Source organism: Thermobia domestica, chromosome 16 (assembly GCF_964235325.1).
Source record: "Thermobia domestica chromosome 16, izTheDome1.hap1.1, whole genome shotgun sequence".
Taxonomy (NCBI): Eukaryota; Metazoa; Arthropoda; class Insecta; order Zygentoma; family Lepismatidae; genus Thermobia; species Thermobia domestica.
In genome coordinates this window covers 138,702,159-138,723,943 of record NC_137469.1, presented here as the reverse complement: position 1 = coordinate 138,723,943, position 21,785 = coordinate 138,702,159, and the positions used below count along the sequence as shown (strand labels likewise).

Here is a 21,785-nt window from a genome sequence, read left to right as displayed (position 1 = left end):
TACTGTTTAGTTCAGTAAACGAAGAAAGGGGTGTAAAAAAGCAAATATGTCGCGTCAACGAGATCGACCAGAGTTGAAAGAGGCGGAAGCAGATGTGTAGTAATACAACAACTTGGTTAAATTGATAATTGGTTCTTTATTCTCTAGTAGATCGTATCACAACTTTACGGGAGAGCAGAGAAAGACACTAACGCTATCATATAGTAAGCGTTAGGAACACGATCATAATAGACACAAATGGATGTAACTGTGAGTACTACAACTTGGATTTAACGAAAGCCGTTTAGATATTCAGTGGTTTGCAGGGTTGTATAAGACACAAAAAGATAAGACACAATACAATTCTTCATACCTCAGCTTCCAGTAGCTAGATACATTCAATTTCTGGTTAGATACTGAAACTGCAATCGGATTTTGATACATGACGTATTGCAGGATACAAAATGCTTTGCATTACTTGTTTGTTTGTAGACAACTACTAGCTTAGTGTTCTGAAAGGTTGTGTATAAACTAGGGATAGCCAATTCCGGAATCCCAAAAGTAAAACCGGACAAATTCCGGAATTCGGAAAATTCCGATTTTGGAATAATTCCGGAATTCGGAAAAATCTGGAATTTAGAAATCTCTAATTTCGTTAACATTCCGGAATTCGAAAAAATCCGCATTTTTTCGAAATCCGGAGTTTTTCTCAATTCCGGAATTTTCTAAATTCCGGATTCTTCCCGAGTTCCGGAATTCTTCTGAGTTAGGGAGTTTAACTGAATTCCATAATTTTCCGAAATCCGGAAAGTGAAAGTTCCGCTTCCGAAAAATGAATTTATTTTGGTTAATATGAATCGTGGTGGAAATAAGTCTTTGACCAGGTAATGGCGACTGCTTTGAAAGAAAAGGAGAGCATGAGAATTCAATCTGTCATATTTTTAGTTTTGTGTGGAGAAAAAAACAAACTTGTGAACCAACAGTTTAAGAACAACTCAAGTTATTAATGTAAACTTTGCCGACATAATAAAAGTAATACGAAAGACATTTTGAATCGAAGAAATATAACATACAAGTTTGCAAGCGGAGACAAAGAAACCTAACGCAACCAGACTAAAGACGAATCGTTTACCGCGTAGCGATCGCGGTTCAGTGATCAAGGTGCTTGTGCGAAAGCACGTTGGAATTTTTTTTTTTTTTACTTTAGGATTTTTGATGGCGATTGATCAGCGATAACATACGTTTTATTATATTCAGATATTTTTAAATACTTGGATGTTTCAATACTTGAACTATCAAATCTTCAGGAATAATAATAAACTAATATTAATAATTGTTATCTCGTAGAAGATTGAAAGCTAGGAGCTAATTATCGCTCAGGTCATACCATTACAAGCAGAAACGTGACATTTGGAAAGAATATTTCAGTTTGGTTTAATGTTGCTCACGAGAAGAGGAATTTCTCATCTTGTTTCTAAAACAAATAAAATAACATGAGAATTAACATTTTACACTCGAGACGGGTCAAGGCTAACTTAAAATTTTCGTCTCTCTTCGGAGATGAGAATCGAGACGAGACGAAAAGTATCGTAAACATTTCCCGTCTTGTCTCGATTCTCGAAATAGTGTATGTCCATTCTTTAACTAACAATTGCTCTGTAGACTGAATCTCATAGGCTATTTCGTTACACTGTATTTCAGAGCTCATTGAATTATGGTCTGTGTAGGTATTTTGTAGCAAAGCTTTTATATTTACCTCTGCATATCCTAAAAATTAGTTTATTATATGCCTTACTGTTGCGTGATATTCAGTTATATTTATTACAGTTATTTTTTTAAAAACATACAGTAGAATACTTTCTACATGAAACTTCAATGGAACGTTCTAGTTTAAAATGTTGGTAGTTGCAGAGGTGTGTCTTGAAGGTACGGAACTCTTTCCCCGAAATCTCTACTTTTAAGTAAGTTTTGCCAAATTTCAGAGCAAGTTTAAAACTTTTATTATTATTATTATTATTATTATTATTATTATTATTATTATATCAACACCATGTATAATCTTTAAAAGATATACGGTTTGTATCTGAATAGTAAAAGCTAATTGTCGCTCTCGGTCGTCGAAAAGTCTTCAGGAGAGAAGGACATCCACTTTGGTGGAAATATCATTACAGGAACATTATTGGTTCGTTCCAAACATGTTCATGTAATGATATTTCCACCAAAGTGCATGCCGTAGTTAATTTATTCGTTAATCCGGAGACAATTTAATGCCCATTAATAAATTAAATAACATACAATAGAGTAAAATTACATAAATGATATCGTATTATACAGGAATTTCGCCGTGCAAGTTCAATAGTATAATAATAATAATAATAATAATAATAATAATAAATTTTCATCGGTCCTGCGCGGAAAGTAAGAAATAAATCAATCACATGTGTAGTCAAGGTAAGGAGAAAAGCCTAAACTGAATGAGACATTGAAGCGGGTCACAAGCTGGGAATAAGAATAGTGCATGGTGTAAATAAAGGACGACAAAGAAAGAGAAATCCAGAAACAGCAGGTAAACGGAGAAAAAAGAGTAGAAATTGTTGAAGTGGAAACATAAAATACAAATACGAATAGGGATGAGCACGTGTCCAGCCAAAATTCGACTCGACTCGAGTTCAATTCGAGTCGAGTCAAAGGTAATTTTCTTGAGTTGAGTTCCGAGCCAAGTCGCTGTTTTCGAGGTCGAGTTTCGAGTTGAGTCTAATTTGATAATGACTCGCTCGCTCGTTCAGCTCGTTTTAACTCGTTTTGAAATAGTGGCCTGATTAGACTGTAAAGCTAAAGCCATGAGAAATGTAAGCAGTAATGTGGAAAACTTTTAGTGTTGCTCACGACAGGGGTGTGTCTCGTCTCGTAATTTTAGTGCATCTCGTGGGGCAATTTTAGTGTATCTCGTCTCGTCTAGATAACGAAAAGACAAGAGTTTTTTTATTATTATTACGAGACAGCCTCAAATGTCGTAATCACCAATATAATTATGTACTCTAGTTCTTAAAATCAAGGCTGAGAACTGCACGATCGAATTCTTAGCCCAAGCAGAAGACCAACTCGGGTAGTGATATCAACAGGCTCGGCTCATATCAACTGAGCGAACAGCTCGAGTCGGCTCGGTTGGGATAAGCCGATGACCCGAGCCGGCTCAGTTGGAACGAGCCATCGACTCAGCTCAATTGAACCGATGGCTCGAGCTTTCTCGGTTGGGATGAGTCACCTACTCGGCTCATGTGAACCGGTCCGAGCCAGCTAAGTTGAAACTAGTCCATCGGCACGTTTCGACTCAGCTCAACTAAGCCGATGGCTCAAATCGGCTCGGTTGGGTGAGCTGTTGGCTCGGCTCACTTCTCGCTTCGGTTCGATAGTGAATGAGCTGTAAGCCGAGCCGCTCGAACCGTTCAGAAGCCTAAACCCGGTCCTAGCTGTTTTGAACATGTTTGGCTGAAGCCTATAACTTTTAACAATTTTTGGCTCGAGCCCGAATACTTGCCCCTTCGGAACTCAAACCAGAACGTGACCGATGTCCTTCCCTCCTGAAGACTTTTCGACGACCGAGAGCGACAATTAGCTTTTACTATTCAGATACAAACCGTATATCTTTTAAAGATTATACATGGTGTTGATATAATTATAATAAAATAATAATAATAATAATAATAATAATAATAATAATAATAATAATAATAATAATAATAATAATAATAATAATAATAAAAGTTTTAAACTTGCTCTGAAATTTGGCAAAACTTACTTAAAAGTAGAGATTTCGGGGAAAGGGTTCCGTACCTTCAAGACACACCTCTGCAACTACCAACATTTTAAACTAGAACGTTCCATTGAAGTTTCATGTACAAAGTATTCTACTGTATGTTTTAAGGAAAATAACTGTAATAAATATAACTGAATATCACGCAACAGTAAGGCATATAATAAACTAATTTTTAGGATATGCAGAGGTAAATATAAAAGCTTTGCTACAAAATACCTACACAGAGCATAATTCAATGAGCTCTGAAATACAATGTAACGAAACAGCCTATGAGATTCGGTCTACAGAGCAATTGTTAGTTAAAGAATGGACATACACTATTTCGAGAATCGAGACAAGACGGGAAATGTTTACGATACTTTTCGTCTCGTCTCGATTCTCATCTCCGAAGAGAGACAAAAAATTTTTGACCCGTCTCGAATGTAAAATGTTAATTCTCATGTTATTTTATTTGTTTTAGAAACAAGATGAGAAATTCCTCTTCTCGTGAGCAACATTAAACCAAACCGAAATATTCTTTCCAAATGTCACGTTTCTGCTTGTAATGGTATGACCTGAGCGATAATTAGCTCCTAGCTTTCAATCTTCTACGAGATAACATTTATTAATATTAGTTTATTATTATTCCTGAAGATTTGATAGTTCAAGTATTGAAACATCCAAGTATTTAAAAACTCCAAGTATTTTTTAAATATCTGAATATAATAAAACGTATGTTGTCGCTGATCAATCGCCATCAAAAATCCTAAAGTAAAAAAAAAAAATTCCAACGTGCTTTCGCACAAGCACCTCGAACACTGAACCGCGATCGCTACGCGGTAAACAATTCGTTTTTGGTCTGGTTACGTTAGGTTTCTTTGTTTCCGCTTGCAAACTTGTATGTTATATTTCTTCGATTCAAAATGTCTTTCGTGATTCTTTTATGATTTTAGCAAAGTTTACATTAATAACTTGAGTTGTCCTTAAACCGCTGGTTCACAAGTTTGTTTTTTTCTCCACACGAAACTAAAAATATGACAGATTGAATTCTCATATTCTCCTTTTCTTTCAAAGCAGTCGCCATTACCTGGTCAAAGACTTATTTCCACCATGATTTATATTAACCAAAATAAATTCATTTTTCGGAAGCGGAACTTTCACTTTCCGGATTTCGGAAAATTATGGAATTCAGTTAAACTCCCTAACTCAGAAGAATTCCGGAACTCGGGAAGAATCCGGAATTTAGAAAATTCCGGAATTGAGAAAAACTCCGGATTTCGAAAAAATGCGGATTTTTTCGAATTCCGGAATGTTAACGAAATTAGAGATTTCTAAATTCCAGATTTTTCCGAATTCCGGAATTATTCCAAAATCGGAATTTTCCGAATTCCGGAATTTGTCCGGTTTTACTTTTGGGATTCCGGAATTGGCTATCCCTAGTTTATACACAACCTTTCAGAACACTAAGCTAGTAGTTGTCTACAAACAAACAAGTAATGCAAAGCATTTTGTATCCTGCAATACATCATGTATCAAAATCCGATTGCAGTTTCAGTATCTAACCAGAAATTGAATGTATCTAGCTACTGGAAGCTGAGGTATGAAGAATTGTATTGTGTCTTATCTTTTTGTGTCTTATACAACCCTGCAAACCACTGAATATCTAAACGGCTTTCGTTAAATCCAAGTTGTAGTACTCACAGTTACATCCATTTGTGTCTATTATGATCGTGTTCCTAACGCTTACTATATGATAGCGTTAGTGTCTTTCTCTGCTCTCCCGTAAAGTTGTGATACGATCTACTAGAGAATAAAGAACCAATTATCAATTTAACCAAGTTGTTGTATTACTACACATCTGCTTCCGCCCCTTTCAACTTTGGTCGATCTCGTTGACGCGACATATTTGCTTTTTTATACCCCTTTCTTCGTTTACTGAACTAAACAGTAACTATTCTGAAATATACTACTGCGCATGCCTCGTAGATAAATATTTCTGATGCCAATAATTTCCGCTTTGTCCAAGGAATGTTCTTTTTCTTATTCCCAGCATGACCCTTTTATTACATTATATGAAGAGCATGTTGGTCTAAATACCTCATGTATTACATAGAAAGTAGGTTTAACTCTTCCAGCAAAGATGAAACATGTGATCATAGTATACAACCCACAGAAGTGATAGCTGTCAATACAGTGGTCGTAATCCCTAACGACACAGGAAGTGAGCGGTGCCCTCCCCGATGGTCTAGTGGTTAGCACGCGCGTCTGTGGTGTATGGTGTACCCGGTTCGATTCCCGGCGGGAGAGCATCTATGATTTTTAACTGATCTCGATGTTTCTGTGTTCGTGTCCTGTCGTTATAGGTTATTAGAGAAAGCAAGTTAAACGAGTGAAGCAAGTAAAATTATCAATAAGTAAGTTACTGAAACACGTTCGGCGTCAGTAAAAAAAAAAAAGTGGACAAAACACTGGCTTTTCGCGCCGTCCATGTGAGTTTGAATCTATCTCGGGTTGATTTTTTATCCATTTGATAGAAAGTATTGTTCCTTTTCGCTACACGTAATCACTTTTTTTCGTATTTTTCGCTGTCGCTCACAGTTAAAGTAAGTGACTATTCTTATTCTTTCTACGAATGATGGATCTTCTCTTTGGTTTCATGTCAAACATGCACACGTAATGAAAATACACTATCGATAATAATAATAATAATAATAATAATAATAATAATAATAATAATAATAATGATAATAATAATAATAATATGAAATATTAATAGCTAACTCATGTGTGTATTTCGACAATATAATTTAATATTATTATGTGGAAATAAGTAAGGCTGGCTGGCGCCGCCCCCTAATTTTTTCGATTCGCCTTATGGGTCCACGGTGTCCAACGTTGGTCCCATCCCACCATCACCTCCTGTTCTCTTGATATAAGTTATCGACATTTTGCCTAAAGAGGGCTCTGCCGTGGCCCCATGACTACCCATGGCAATGACTCTTCGTTCATTTTGCATTGAAATCGCTTATTTTTCTGAGTACTATGAGTGCATACTGTCCAACGTTGCTCCCATCACTACAATTTCCCGTTCTCTCGATATAAATTGCTAATATTTTGTTTGTAAGGGAGATAATGGCGTTACAATCATTACGTTTGAAGAAGAATTGAGGAAGATATTGCCTTGCCACAAACAACACCTATTATTATTATTATTATTATTATTATTATTATTATTATTATTTTACTTACCACTAATGTTGCCTACCTTTATTTGCAATGCAATGTGTTACTAAAAAGCAAATCAAATAACACTTCTCGCCATTCACGCTCCCGAACTCGAAATACATGATTTACAATTCTCTGTGTTAGGGGAAAGCACATTTATTATATTATTCTTTCAAATAACACGTTTCACAAGTTACTTCACTTTCCATATCATCACTAATAAACATCTTGCTCCGATAGGAAAATAGCCCTCTCCTGCAAAAAAATTCTGGTTAACGAACTCATCAAGATATTTCAAAAATTAATGTTTGTGCCAAGTTTCGTCTGAATCAGCTGAAAATTAGGGTGGTTATGGCATTCACAAATAGCATTATATATATATATATATATATATATATATATATATATATATATATACATAGATAGATAAATAGACACACAGAGGGAGAGAGAAAAAGTATTCTGCTCCCTTCTCGCACCTGTGGTGTGTCAGAGCTAACCCGGGCCCCTTTGCAAAACGTATTGACCAGCCTAACCTAAACACAAGCCTCTTAGTTGCTAACGTAGAAACGGGGTCGGGAGGTGTAAGGCCTGTAGAAATTGTATTTTTAGTAACCATGAGTATGGTCCACTTCCATGTTTTTCTTTTTACTTTTTGCAGCTACTTCGGAACGTTCAATTTTTATTCTTCACTAATTGCAAATGGCGTTTACATTCAAAATAAGAGAAATTTTGGTGGCATTTGTTCGGATATTCTTCTCTTTCGAAATGAAGAAAAGAATAAAAGCAATACGCAAAGACAAAAAGTATTATCAGTACTAAACATTACCAAAAATAATTGCTACGAAAAACTAAATACGACCTCTTTACCCTCTTATAAGCTGTATGTATTATTAACAAAAATTTTTAAAAATGTCCTTGATGGAGATTGGAACTGGTGACCTTTGAATTTTTAAGCCAGCACCTTAACCACTACACTAAGATCATGGCATGATGAATGGTTAGTTGTCGGCGTATTTGTTGTATTTGTGTTTTATGTTCCCACTTCGACAATTTTTACTCTTTTTTCTAAGTTTAACAGCTGTTTCTGGCTTTCTCTTTCGGTGTCGTCCTTTATTTACACTATGCACTATTCGTATTCACAGCTTGTGCCCCTCTGCAATGTCTTATTCAGATTAAACTTTTCTTTTTGCCCCTCAGTAAACATTTGATTGATTTAATTCTCATACTCTCCACGGATGGAAGCGCAGGAATGCCAGACTCGAAAAATAGGTGTACATTTACTTTCCTGACAGATAATACATAAAGTACGTTGCTAGCCCTAAAAGTTGAAACCTATGCTAAAACGCCAAAACACCTGTTTCATCATTGTAAAAGCATAATTTAACGAAGTGAAAATATTTGCCCCAGGGTCTCCACAGGGTCCCAGGTGGGGTCCAACTCAAAATTTGCAATTGAAAAGAGGGACAAGTAGCATATCGTTTGAAAGCTAGTGTTAAAAGAAAAACGATAACAGAAGTCTCACAGCTCTAATCAAACTATGTGCGAAATGGCGGAAGATTCAAAATTTGAAAACAGCCTGCAGGTAACAGTGCATGACCACCACTAAAATTCCAAAACGGTGAAACAGGTGTCAAAATTCTAAAACACTGTTTCATTATCTATCGATATGATCGATAATATAGAAATGCTATTTATCGATATGATGATGTTTACCCCAGGGTCCCCGCAGGCCCCAGGTGAGACCCAACTCAAAATTGGCAATTCAAAAGAGGGGCAAGTAGCATAGACTTTTGAAAATTTCATGACGGCCTAGGGTGAGGTCCAGAAAATTGACCTATTACCCTTCTCCGCCCATTACATGGTAGTGAAACAGATATTTTTTCCGAAATCCGATGTTGCCAAAAAATTCGAACTCCATGACAGCTCTCAGCTAAAATAGGAGGGGGTGAGTAAAAGCTGATCTCCGTTACTTGAGTAAGGAATGGAATGTTTTAAATGTTTTGGCGAAGAAAAAAGTAGCCTGGAAGCTGCGAGTCCTTCGTGTTGGTTTGTTATTTGACACTTCAACAGAATATCTTTCTTCTTCCGTTAAGAAGGAGCGAACCATATGTGCAGGCCAGTTGGTCAATGTTTGTTCATCTCCCTGTTCTCTATATAGAAAGAACGAAATAAACAAAGAAGGCAAGAAATACATTTTGGACTGTGCATTTTTTAAAAAGATAAACATGAATGCATCTATTGAAAAAAAGCACGAGGAAGATTTTAATCTATATAAAAGTATCTTCAATTCTAATCGAATAATAATATCTGAAATGCACGATGAAGAAGTAACTTTTTTATTTACATAATAGATCAGGCAACAAGATATCAAAAATTTACGAATAGTGTATTTCAATTATATTTTACATTTTATTAAATTACATTATTTTTAATTATTTTATTACATAATTACACTATATTTTACATCGATTATTTTTATAGAATTCTTCACTAGAGCATGGGCCGTCTAAATTAATTTTCTTTTACTGAGTTTTCCTCATGACACCGGAAGATTCAAAATTTGAAAACAGTGCATGACCATCACTAGAATTCCAAAACAGTGAAACAGGTGTCAAAATTCTAAAACACGTGTTTCATTATTTGAAAAGTGCTATTTATCGAAATGACAATGTTTACCCCAGGGTCCCCGCACGGTCCAACTCAAAATTTGCAATTGAAAAGAGGGGCACGTAGCATATCGTTTGAAAGCTATCCCGCTACAACTTACCGCCAGCCCGTCTGGTAGAAGCGATCTAGAAACCTCGCATTTACAAGGCTGTTTTGCATTTACAAGTGTCGTTTTGATGTGAAGAACCACATAGTTCGACATTTGTTTCAAAGCTTTTGGTGTAAGAGGTGGTCATGAACTTAAAGATTCAGCACGTAGACGTAGATATTTTTATAAAAAGGCCTTGTGTCCATCTTAAACACAAATTAAACATAACTTTCTTACAAGGCTGTCTAATTCTTTATTATAAATTAACGAGAAATGTTACAGTTTCGGAAGTATATCACTTCCTTCTTCAGACTACTATTCCAACTGAATTCATAGATAACATAACATAATTTGTTATCTCTACCAATCAAGAATCATTTTTAATAATACATTGTTAATTAATCTTTATATTTCTTTTAACATCTATTAACTAAATTAAATACTAATTAAATATCTAAACATTGAAATTTTCTACCTAATATTGAATACTAAATTTTCTACCTGAATATTGATTGAAGATTGAGGAAAAAAGAAATGATTCTTGATTGGTAGAGATAACAAATTATGTTATGTTATCTATGAATTCAGTTGGAATAGTAGTCTGAAGAAGGAAGTGATATACTTCCTAAACTGTAACATTTCTCGTTAATTTATAATAAAGAATTAGACAGCCTTCTAAGAAAGTTATGTTTAATTTGTACATAGACGTAGTGTAAACACCCCACCATTTTGCACAGGATTGGCGTAGAGACGAAAGATGGGTTCCATATGCTGTCTGTTTTTAGAAACTTTGAAAGAAAATACTATTTAACCCATTTGAAAATGTATAGTTTGACCGCTGCCCGCATATAGGGACTCCAGGACATACGTTTTCATTTCTATACATTGAACGTTTGCAATGACGAATTTAGAAAGCCAGCAACCCTCACTTATAGCCTGTGATGAGCTTGAATGAAAAGTTGTATTAGTCAATTTGCAATAACGTTGACTTACATCTAGAAAATTGATTCTCTAGATTGCAAAGAAGGTTCACAAGCTCATCAAGTTGATGGTGACAAACTCTGTTCTCCAGGACGTTACAATGACCGTAGACGATTATGTTACGTTCGAAGATAATACTCAATTCCAGCCCTTGGACACGACATCAAGTCAACAAGGAACTGCTTCGGGTACCGAAGGCGATCCTGATTACGACTACCTGGACCCAAATCCTTTTCAGGAAACCGCATTTTGGAGATCATGGAGTGAAACGAAATTGAGGGATACTGTAGCAGCTTATAACAACGCATCCAGTGGTCGTAAACTCAAGGATGCGAAACGTGTAGCAAGAATTGACATCTGTACAAGTGACATCATTCGGATGAAACTAATCCTGGACAAGGCATCCAAGCGGACCAAGCTAGCAGTACTCCGAGAATCTGTCAAAACATGGTGCAAAAATCAACGCGCTGCTCCAAATTTTTTCAGGATCACTGAAGAAGGCATTGCCGTGGAAGCCTTGGAACAATCGCGAAAGCTAGGGGTTACTAGTTTAAAGGCATCCCGATTCTGGATCCGCCGACTATTGAGAGAAATGAACTGGGGTTCCAGGAAAATCACAAAAGTCATGACAATGGCAGCCAGAACAAAAGCACTGGAACGTTTAAACGAATTCGACAGCTACATTCAACAAATCAGGTGGGAGATTGAAGAGGATAACTACAACCTTGATAAAATTGTGAATCTTGATCAAAGTGGATTCAATTATGAATTACTAACACCACGAACTCTAACTCAACGTGGAGTAAAAAAACGTCCAAACTCAAGTAAGATGCGAATCAAAAGTGACACATTCTTCACAGTCCAGGAAGCGATTTCGGCATCAGAAAAGCTCGTGGGTCTGACTGTCATTGTTCTCCGCGAACCATCCGGAAATTTGGATCAAGGGTCCAATGTAAAATCCTTCAGATCCCTGGAGTCATAATCAGAGCCATCAAGTCAGGAAAGATGACAAAGGCAATATAAAAGGAATACCTGTCACATCTTGTTCGGGACGTTGGAACTCCGTGTCTTTTGTTGAAGGACGACGCAGCCATCATGAGAGATCCGGACTTGTATCAAGAGTGTCCTGACTTACATCCAGGAACAATCACTCCAGGCTGTACTTCCTATGGACAGCCATTCGATGTGGTATATATTATTTATAGAAAAATGATGGTGAAGCGTGCCCACAAGCATGTTCGGAATGAAGGACTTAGAGACAAGCTAGACATGACAAATCAGTATTCCAGTGCCCACTTTATTGGGGTAACACGAAATCAGTTGGAATCACCCAGATTCCAAGATATGATCAAGTACGCTTTCGGCGGATCGACCTTCCTGACGATTTTAGTTACCAGTCAGTGAGAGACTTGTCTTTCAGTTTCACACAAAAGATCCAGCTTTCTCGACATGTTCGATTCTGGACGACGAACACTGCATGAAGAAGAGTTTTATTCAGTGCAGTTGGTGTCTCCAACCACTGTGCCTTTATCACTTCTTCATGAATAATAGCATGGCCGCACCCCTCCACGAGACACTCAAGCCTCAATATCATGCCGTAGATTGATCGTCATGCATATGGCCCTCATACCTGCATAACAAAGATACAGTTCTGGCAGCTACCACGTTGCTACGACCGTGGCGTGTGACTTACGTGGCTCTCAAACATAGACCAGAACAAAAGCCAAGCTTCAGCAAACAACATTCGACGGAGCCGTATCTTTTAGACTGCTTCTACCAGACGGGTCGTCGGAAAGTTGAAGAGCGATAGCTTATAAACGACATACTTTTTGAAGCCTTTCCCAATGAAAACATCGAGGTAGACTCCGCGTGAGACCCTACGAGGGCCCTGGGGCGAACATTTTCATTTAGATAAATTGCACATTTTAAATACTGTAACACATGCTTTAGAATTTTTACATCTGTATCACAGTTTTGGAATTCTAGTGATGGCCATTCACTGTTAGCTGCAGACTGTTTTCAAATTTTGAATCTTTCGCCATTTCGCACAGAGTTTGATTAGAGCTGTGAGACTTCTGTTATCGTTTTCCTTTTAACACTAGCTTTCAACGATATGCTACTTACCCCTCTTTTCAATTGCCAATTTTGAGTTAGACCCCACCTGGGACCCTGCGGGGACCCTGGGGTAAACATCATCATATCGTTAAATAGCACTTTTCACATAATGAAACACGTGTTTTAGAATTTTGACACCTGTTTCACTGTTTTGGAATTTTAGTGGTGGCCACGCACTGTTAGCTGCAGGCTGTTTTCAAATTTTGAAACTTCCGCCATTTCGCACAGAGTTTGATTAGAGCTGTGAGACTTCTGTTATCGTTTTTCTTTTGACACTAGCTTTCAAACGATATGCTACTTACCCCTCTTTTCAATTGCAAATTTTGAGTCGGACCCCACCTGGGACCCTGTGGAGACCCTGGGGCAAATATTTTCACTTCGTTAAATTATGCTTTTACAATGATGAAACAGGTGTTTTGGCGTTTTAGCATAGGTTTCAACTTTTAGGGGTAGCAACGTACTTTATGTACACCTGCTATAGAAAATAGGTCAAAATGTTCTATATATTTTAGCCCCTGCAAAGGCAGGGTCACCTCCGGGCAAGAAACGAACACTTGTTTTGGAACTTGATTGAGATGTCCTATCAGGAAATAAATAGAATGTCTCCCAATTCAAGGTGCAGTTTCGATATCATCCCTGGTTAGTGCTACTGTTTTTCGCTACAGAAGAAGTAATATAAATCACTTTTAATCTTTCAGTAAGAGCTTCCTGTAGGAGTGCCTTTCGGTCAAATAAAATTTTAACTGTCCATTGTTTGTATATATACGCAAAATTACTATATGTATATGTTAAAAGGAATGAAAACATTTTTATTCATGTAAATGATGTACATTCATACGACATATGACAAAAGAACAACATATACCCATAGTATCAAACCTATATCCACTAAACTGTACAATAACCTGCTGACTTACTTGAAAGTTATTGAAACCCCCCCCCCCCCCACACACACACACAAAAAAAGTTGAAATTTCTGAGTAACAAAGTGTATTACAATGTTCATGAATATTTAAATGAAACTAAATAAAATTATTAAAATATATACTCAAATATCTCATTATTAATAACAATTCCTATGTACAGATCTCTTACCGATTATGTACGAATAAAAATGAATAAATGAATGGATGTACACGTATATGATAGTTTGTATCACACTTTTACACTTGATGCTAACACACTATGATACAGGTTGATGAACTTATACTTTCTGTGTTTCAGGTTGCATACAAGGAAATGCACATGTTAGCAGTAAGTCGAACACGAAAAATCACTTATCGTATTTGGTATAATCTCGGAAACTAGTTTCCCAACAAGTTTTTAGTGAAAGTGCTGTGATATGCTATTTATTTCTGTATTTTCTGAGTTTGACAGGAAGAGCACACCTATATTTTCCAGCAACATAACTTATCCGAATAGTCTGAAGATGTACCTAACCAGCAGATTAGCCATGGGAACCATATTTCCCGGTCATTACACCCTCATACCTTTCTTTTGGATTTCTTTTACATTGACTTGTATGAAGTTGGAGGTGTATATCACAAGGGTGAATACAAGTGTAGAACTGATTACCTCGTATATTTATCAGTTACTATCCTCACCAGATGAAGGTGACTAGCAATGAACAGTCTGCTACACGTTGACAAATACGTACATTGAAGCGATGATAAAATTTTTGAAAACTTTACAGGGACATTTGATGTACGAGAAATTTCTTTGATACCTTATGATCCCCAACAACCTCACCAACAATCATACTAAACATTGTGTATAGAGACAGGTACTAACAAGGTTCAAATAGTAAGATGGAACGTGATCATAATTGTCGCACTAGTCAGAAAAGTAATAATAGTTTGTTATAATAGAAGTAGTAGTTATTGTAGTTGTTCAGCATTGAGGAAAGTCTCCATATTGTTTTTACTAACCATGTATATTGCTCTGTAATTTCGGACCATGATTCGAAGATTGGTCACTGAACAACATATTGCAGTTATAGGTGATCAAGAGCGCCCGTGTTGTGGTTTCCAAGGGGAGGCAAGTATAAGCGACGTTTCAAAAATAGTTTCAAATTTTGCTGTAACTAATGTAAAAATTCTATTGGATTTTCGATATTCTAAAGTACAATTTCCTCTAGGGGGCGAGCGCCCCACCTTACCCCCCCCCCTTCCCCGATGGGCGCCCTGCAGGTGTTGCCTCATCATTAGTACTATCTTCTAGGGAAATAAAAGTACTTACTTCTACTATGAAGGAACTTTCCGGAGCGATCCACAAATCTGGTTTCTCTTTAGTCCAAACTAAACCTGGTGGACATCCTTTTTTTACTGGCTTCCAATGAGGATTCAGTTTCCCAACAAGTTCTCCCAATTCCTCAAGCGTATATCCTGAACCCACACGACAAACAGAGTGAAACTCATTTGGATCTTCTCCTAAAACGAATATAACTTAATTGTATATTTTATTTTAGAATGTTCAAGGTACTTTGTAGATCAAAATAGAAATATTCTCAGCCCTGCCTATTATATACTATAATTAAATAATAAATTAATCCGTGACCAAATCGAATTGATTTTTATAATAAAACTAATATTGTGTAACAGTTTCGCCAACTAAAACTTTGGCTTCATTTATCAGACACAGCATCGGATGAAGCCAAAGTGTTTAGCTGGCGAAAGTGTTTCACGATATTAGTTTTATAATAGAAAATCGGTTTGTATTGTTCAGTGATTAGTTTTGTAAGATACACATAACTGTGATATATATATATTAGTTCTTATTTCTAGCGCTCTCCTTCTCTTTCCTTCTAAATGAAGAAGTAAATTAAATGTTAAACTTCCTGTTGACAGAAAAGCTGAACAGTCAAAATCATCATCATGATGATTTTAACCACAGATGCGAATGCATTCCTTCGAGGCAATTAAGGAAGAAACACTGGTTCTAGCAAATCCCTTGATACAAATCTACAATACAGATAGGAACGGTTACTCTCGAGCGAGAGGAAATTCGAAGAAATTAACAGGCACGATTATTGCAAATTATGAGGCATAGTCAGCAACAGAAATACATTGCCTATGCAATTCAGTCGTTGGTTCTGTATTAAAATAAGACCCCCCCCCCAAATGTAAAAGTAAGAAAGGTCTCCAAATGGAAAAGATGTGTGAAAAGAAACAAAAGTTCCTTTTGGGTATCTATAAGGATTTTGGCAGCTACTGTTATTAAAGGAAGGGTGTGCTTTATGTATTCCAAACTTAGCACTATAGTGTGCAGAATTTAAAGGCAACTCTAGTTAGAATAATATGTACACCTTGTCTCAAAAAGGTTGAGCGCATTCTTTACTGGTGTTTTGAGGCAATAATTTTCTAAGTCCAGCTTCGGGTATCTTCGGGAAAAAGTAAGCCAGGTTCGAACCTCCAAGCCAGCCTTTGCAATCGGGAAAAAGTTTCCAGATGTTTTTTCTTCTTTTAAATATAATAAGACTTGTTACCAAGTGTATAAAACAGCAACATTGATTGAAATACTTATGATACAATATTTCGAAACCTTTTTTTTTAATGTCAGCACATGCTTGTTTGTCATTTAGCTCTCCATACGTAATGGAACATTTAAATACGTTAAAGAATCTTTCCATATGTAAAAGAATGCTCAAAGTTAAGAAATAGAACATAATTATCGCCTGAGTACTAAAATAAAAGTCAAAGTAGAACAGAAACAGCGTTTGTAATGGATATGAATGTCATAATTATCTTGAGATCCGTTATACATCGCTAGAAGCATAGTTCTAGAAGTCCTTGTGCTAGCTCATTGGTAAGCTATCGGATTTCAAATCATAAGGTTAAGAGTTCGAATCCCGTTTAGGTTAATCCTTTTTTTTTAAATTATATTTTCCGCAATGCATGAAAAATTATATAAAATAATTACATTAAAATACATAAGTTCTGTATATATAACATAATCATTGCAGAACATAGTAATTACTATGTTTAAAATATAACATCTGAGATAATTTCCACAGTAGGTCGGTATTATATATGAGGATGTAAATACAAGTTAAGAAACTCGTTCAATAGCAATAAATAAATTATGTAGTGTATTTATTTGCAGCTATTTGTCATATAGAGGGTAATTCTCAACATTCATAATACAGAATGTCATTTATGTTCTTGAAAAGTTATTCGATGCATAAACAGAAGGTATAAACAGAGAATCCAAAGTCGGAACGCTCGCAAAAAAATTCATGAATCCCAAAGGTCACGTGAGCAGACTGGAATTGTCCTTATGAAGCATGCCACAGCAGAAAGTCTTTACATAGATTTTCAATTTAATTCCTGATATATGCTTTTGCAATGTGGAAGTGGTGATGCCTTGAGTCGCCCTCTCTCGCTCGCTCGCTCGCTCACTCTCTATTTATACAGAATATAAAAGTGGATTTATGTGTGTATTTCAACATAATTCTGATATATCTAGAGCAATTTTAACTATATTTCTTACAGTCTGGAAAAAGAGTACTGTCGGGATACATATCAAAAATGCTAGAAACAGGTCGATATTAGTATCGAATCCATAGTTTCGTCGTCGCTTAGGTAAATAGTTCTACTTTCAATTCAAGTCCAATTAAGCTCCCATTAGCACCCAGGGTGGTTACGTAGCGACATAAAGATACCGAAATCATTCGATATTAGAATCGAATCGTAAGTTTTCAGCGCCGCTAACAGTGCAGCATTTCCCATTAGTCCACATTAGTCCACATTTCAGATTAGTCCCATTGCCTAGAGGGCAACATATCTGCAGAGTGCAAAGTTTAAAACTTGAATAATATTTTATTTTTTTCCGTATGAAAAAGTTATAAATCAAGAGCAAATATACTATTTCACGAACAATCCTCTTTTACTATTCTAATATGTTTAATAATAGCGTAAGAAATCTAATAGTAAGTAATTCAGAACATGTTTCACAGTTGTTATTTTTTGTTACATAGTTGTAGCTGTAGCATGTATTGAGTGGAATTTAACTGTAATAAATTCACTAATTTACCATATTCGAATTAAGTTTTATTTTTAAGTTCGGGATGAAGGGGCGGAGAAATATATAGTTATTGGGGGCACCGAGCTTTTCTACATTTTACTTTCAAGCTCTCCATTTTTCTTTTGTCATTTGTTCCTAATAAAAAAAGTTCAGTAACTTTTGGATTGTCATAGGATAATAGGAGTTGGATTTTGGGATGCAGCCTGTGAGATTCTAGAGGAGCTAACTGCTTGAAAAAATATTTTTGAATCATCTGTAACATATGAAATAAGGATATGTATCATAAAAAATTGAAAGTAACTATGTCTGCGTAATCATCACGGTCAAATTGCAAAGTCAAATGAATTGACGTTTGGTATATAATCAGGCTCCAATCCCAACTGGGAAGTTATCATACGCGTGTCACTTTCATTATAATACATATCTTTTGGGGGAGTAGAAGTCCGAATTTTTGCGAAAAATTTAGTATCTCACAAGCCGTTCAACTGAGAGCTGAAATTCAGCATATAACTCTATTAAAAATAAAGAGAATATGTCCTGGCATTTTTTAAAATTATCTTTTATGAGCGGGGGCACGGGGGTGCATTTTCTATATATTGGAAATTGGTAGTGGGTTGATTTGTAAAAATAATCGAAAACGATTGATATTAGTAGAGAAACAAATTGAGTAATGCAAACTAAAGTTCTTTTTGAATTTTCTACCCACTGCTTTCTATTTATAATTGCTGAAGCTGGTGTTTAATATATGGAGCGTTCCGAGCATAAGGCAATCAAGCCATAAAGTTAGAGAAAAATGGCCATACAATTTGTATTCTAAACTTAATTACATGGGCATTTTCAATTAGTACGGCATGCTTAATTATATAGAAAATTAGTTTCTCTCTCTCTCTTTTTTTTTTTTTTTTTTTACGTTGGTCTACTTTTCCTTGATTTGAAACTTTCAAATTTCACCCTATTTTCTACTGAAATGTGTCTGTAAGGCAACAAAGAAATAATTATATATGATAAATTTAAATTCATTTTAATTTGGAAGATGAGAAACACTTTGCCATTATATATCGTAAAGGTCAGACCCACCAGTATTGTAACAGAGAGGTGCTTGAGCCATTAACGGTAGAAATTCAAACTCCGGTAAGTGATAATTTCACAGTCTTGTTTTATGACAAGTGTAACCTCTTTAGCCAATGGAGAGGAGGACGTGGGCCATCGGTCAGAGTTGATGTCGATGGGTTTTGGTAGGTCGGAGTTGGTCACAATGGTTCAGAGTGGTTCATAGTTGGTGGTGGGTCAGAGTGGATCACGATGGTTGATGGGTCAGAGTGGGCCAATGGAGCATTTGGGTGGTGGGTGATAGTGGGTCATGGTGGGTCGTGGATCAAATTTTCATTGACCCACACCATCTCTGGTTAAAATTGTACTAAAGATAAGAGGCACCGAAGATGCATGTCGGCTATTATGCTCAAATTTTGCTCATGGATAGTACTCCACCAGGAAGCAATAAATCTGAAACGGTTCACGGTATCACCTTCTAGAACTTGAGATGTAGGGGTTTGTCTGATTGGCTAAATTAAGACGTCAATGATTTATCCTTCAACAACCAAGCTTTTTATGATCGTTTCCGTGGGGAAGTCAGAAGAACACGTGCCTAGTAATCGTAATATTGATAGTTTGCGTCCACCCCGGGTATTTGTTTTGTGTTTCTTTGATTCACCTAAATATAAACAAATCACACATATAGGCATTTTGACATATTTTGGGAGAGTAATTTTGTGGTTCGTTGGCGTTTCATCGCGTCTCTGCTGCTGGTAGTAAAGTTTTCAAATTGGAACTTGGGCCACCACGGATCGTCGCTGCGGGGCCACCAATTTCTGGCGAGAGGTCAATAGTTGACCATCTGTAGTTCACCGACGCTTACAGCTTAGAGTAATGAACGATGTCTTTGCCTTGTAGAGTTCATGACTACCGACGTCGGCAGTCAACTAGCTTTTAGTATTCCTTTACTAACCATCTATTGTTCATGTTTGTACACGGTGTTGTCATAATAATAATAATAATAATAATAATAATAATAATAATAATAATAATAATAATAATAATTATTATTATTATTATTATTATTATTATTATTATTATTATTATTATTATTATTATTATTATTATTATTATTATTATTTGTAGTAATAGTAGTATAATTGATGATAGAATAATTATTGTCTATGTATTGTCTAGGTAGGACTACACACAGGATTTTGCTCGTTTTGGTTCGACTTGACTCTAATCCGAGTCGAGTTGGAAGATATTTTTCGCGCCGAGTCCAAGAGTAGACCTCAAAGATGTCTATTTCGAGTCGAGTCGAGTTTCAAAGAAAAGTCGTTCGTGCCCATCCCTACTAATGAGAGCTTAATCGGAGTTAAGCGAAATTGAAAGTCTCACTATTTATCTAAGCGAATCCGAAAACTATGAATCTAATATCGATCATTTTCTAGCAATCTTTTATATGTATCCCCCTCCCATTCACCATAGGTAACCCGACAGCACTCTTTTCGAAACTATAAGAAATGTGGTTAAAATTACTCTATGCCAGTGGTTCTCAATCTAATTTCTATCACGATCCCCTTTTATCACACGCTCTTGCCAGCGACCCTTTTGTAATTTGTTTTATAATATGCTTGTGTGGGATTTTTAACATACCTATTTCTATAATAGTAGAATCCATTTTTTTCTTTATAGTGAACAGTGCCATGGAAAATCAGCGCCCGGGGCGAGAGTATAGTACGATGTCACCGTATATATGAGTGACGTCGACAGACTAGCTACGAAGCGCCACCATGGTTGGCACGAAGCTCAATAACATTTTCAAAATAAACCCTACCTTTCCTTAATTTTGAGCACATTTTATTACGTTTTTCCTTCTATTTTACACATGTGCACATGCACTTTCCTAACATGAGTAACACACTTCCTCCGAAATGTGTGGCCCCTTTTTTCGGCTCCCGGCACTGACAGTGGATACAGTAACTGTAATATCTATATTCCCAACGACGAAGGTGCTGGTTCAAGATGGATGTTAAACTCCTTCATTGAAGAGGCCATTAACGTATCCGATCTAAGCCCACAACTTCTTGACCAAATAATAGAATGATTATGCGACAAGTCTTTGCAACTGGTTTTTTGTAACGAAGACTTGGACAAGTTCTGCCTGATGAGGAGAGAAGAATATCCTGGTCTGGGGATTGCTGCTTTAAAAGTAATAATTCCATTTGCTATATCGTACTTGTGCGAAAGTGTGTTTTTTTAATGGTAAACATTAAAACAAAGATAAGAAATCGCTTATCAGTTGAAAATGACTTGATAATGTTCGTCATGAAGATTGAACCGGACATTGCTGAACTAGTGAAATTACACCATGCTTAGGTGTCTCATTAGGTTTTAATTTTAATTGTATTTCAATGTGCAGGTTTTGTTGCATGTGTATTTTTCTAGTATTTCTATATACAGTTCTCATTAGTTTTATATCATACCTCTTTGATTTAAATTCATTTTTAAACAACTCTACTAACTAACTAACTCTATGGCCTATGGAACCCGGAGGTTCAATGCCGCGTTCACAAAAGCTCTACACTGACTTCTATCCTTAGCCAACTGGATCCAGTTTCTACTTTGTATATTCGTATCTCAGCGAGATCCATCTTAATATTGTCCTCCCATCTGCGCCTAGGTCTTCCTAATGGTCGTTTTCCGATTGGTCTTTCAGTCAAGATTTTGAAAGCGTTTCTACTTTCTTCCATTCTAGCTACATGACCTGCCCACCTAAGCCTTCTAGACTTGACGACCCTAAGAATGTTGGGTAAACCGTATAAATTATGTAGTTCCTCGTTATGAAGTTTCCGCCATTCCCCATTCCCGTTC

At 36.3% G+C, this 21,785-nt stretch overlaps 1 protein-coding gene across 5 annotated transcripts in view; it reads right to left on the bottom strand.

The window, feature by feature from the left end:
- DNAlig4 (DNA ligase 4) overlaps window positions 1-21,785 on the bottom strand; it is a 201,063-nt gene that overhangs the window by 82,958 nt on the left and 96,320 nt on the right. For all 5 annotated transcript variants that reach the window (XM_081743176.1, XM_081743173.1, XM_081743172.1 and 2 more), the window contains one exon: window positions 15,093-15,283. In XM_081743176.1, the coding sequence (XP_081599302.1) occupies window positions 15,093-15,283 (191 nt within the window). The remainder of the gene's footprint in view (window positions 1-15,092; window positions 15,284-21,785) is intronic.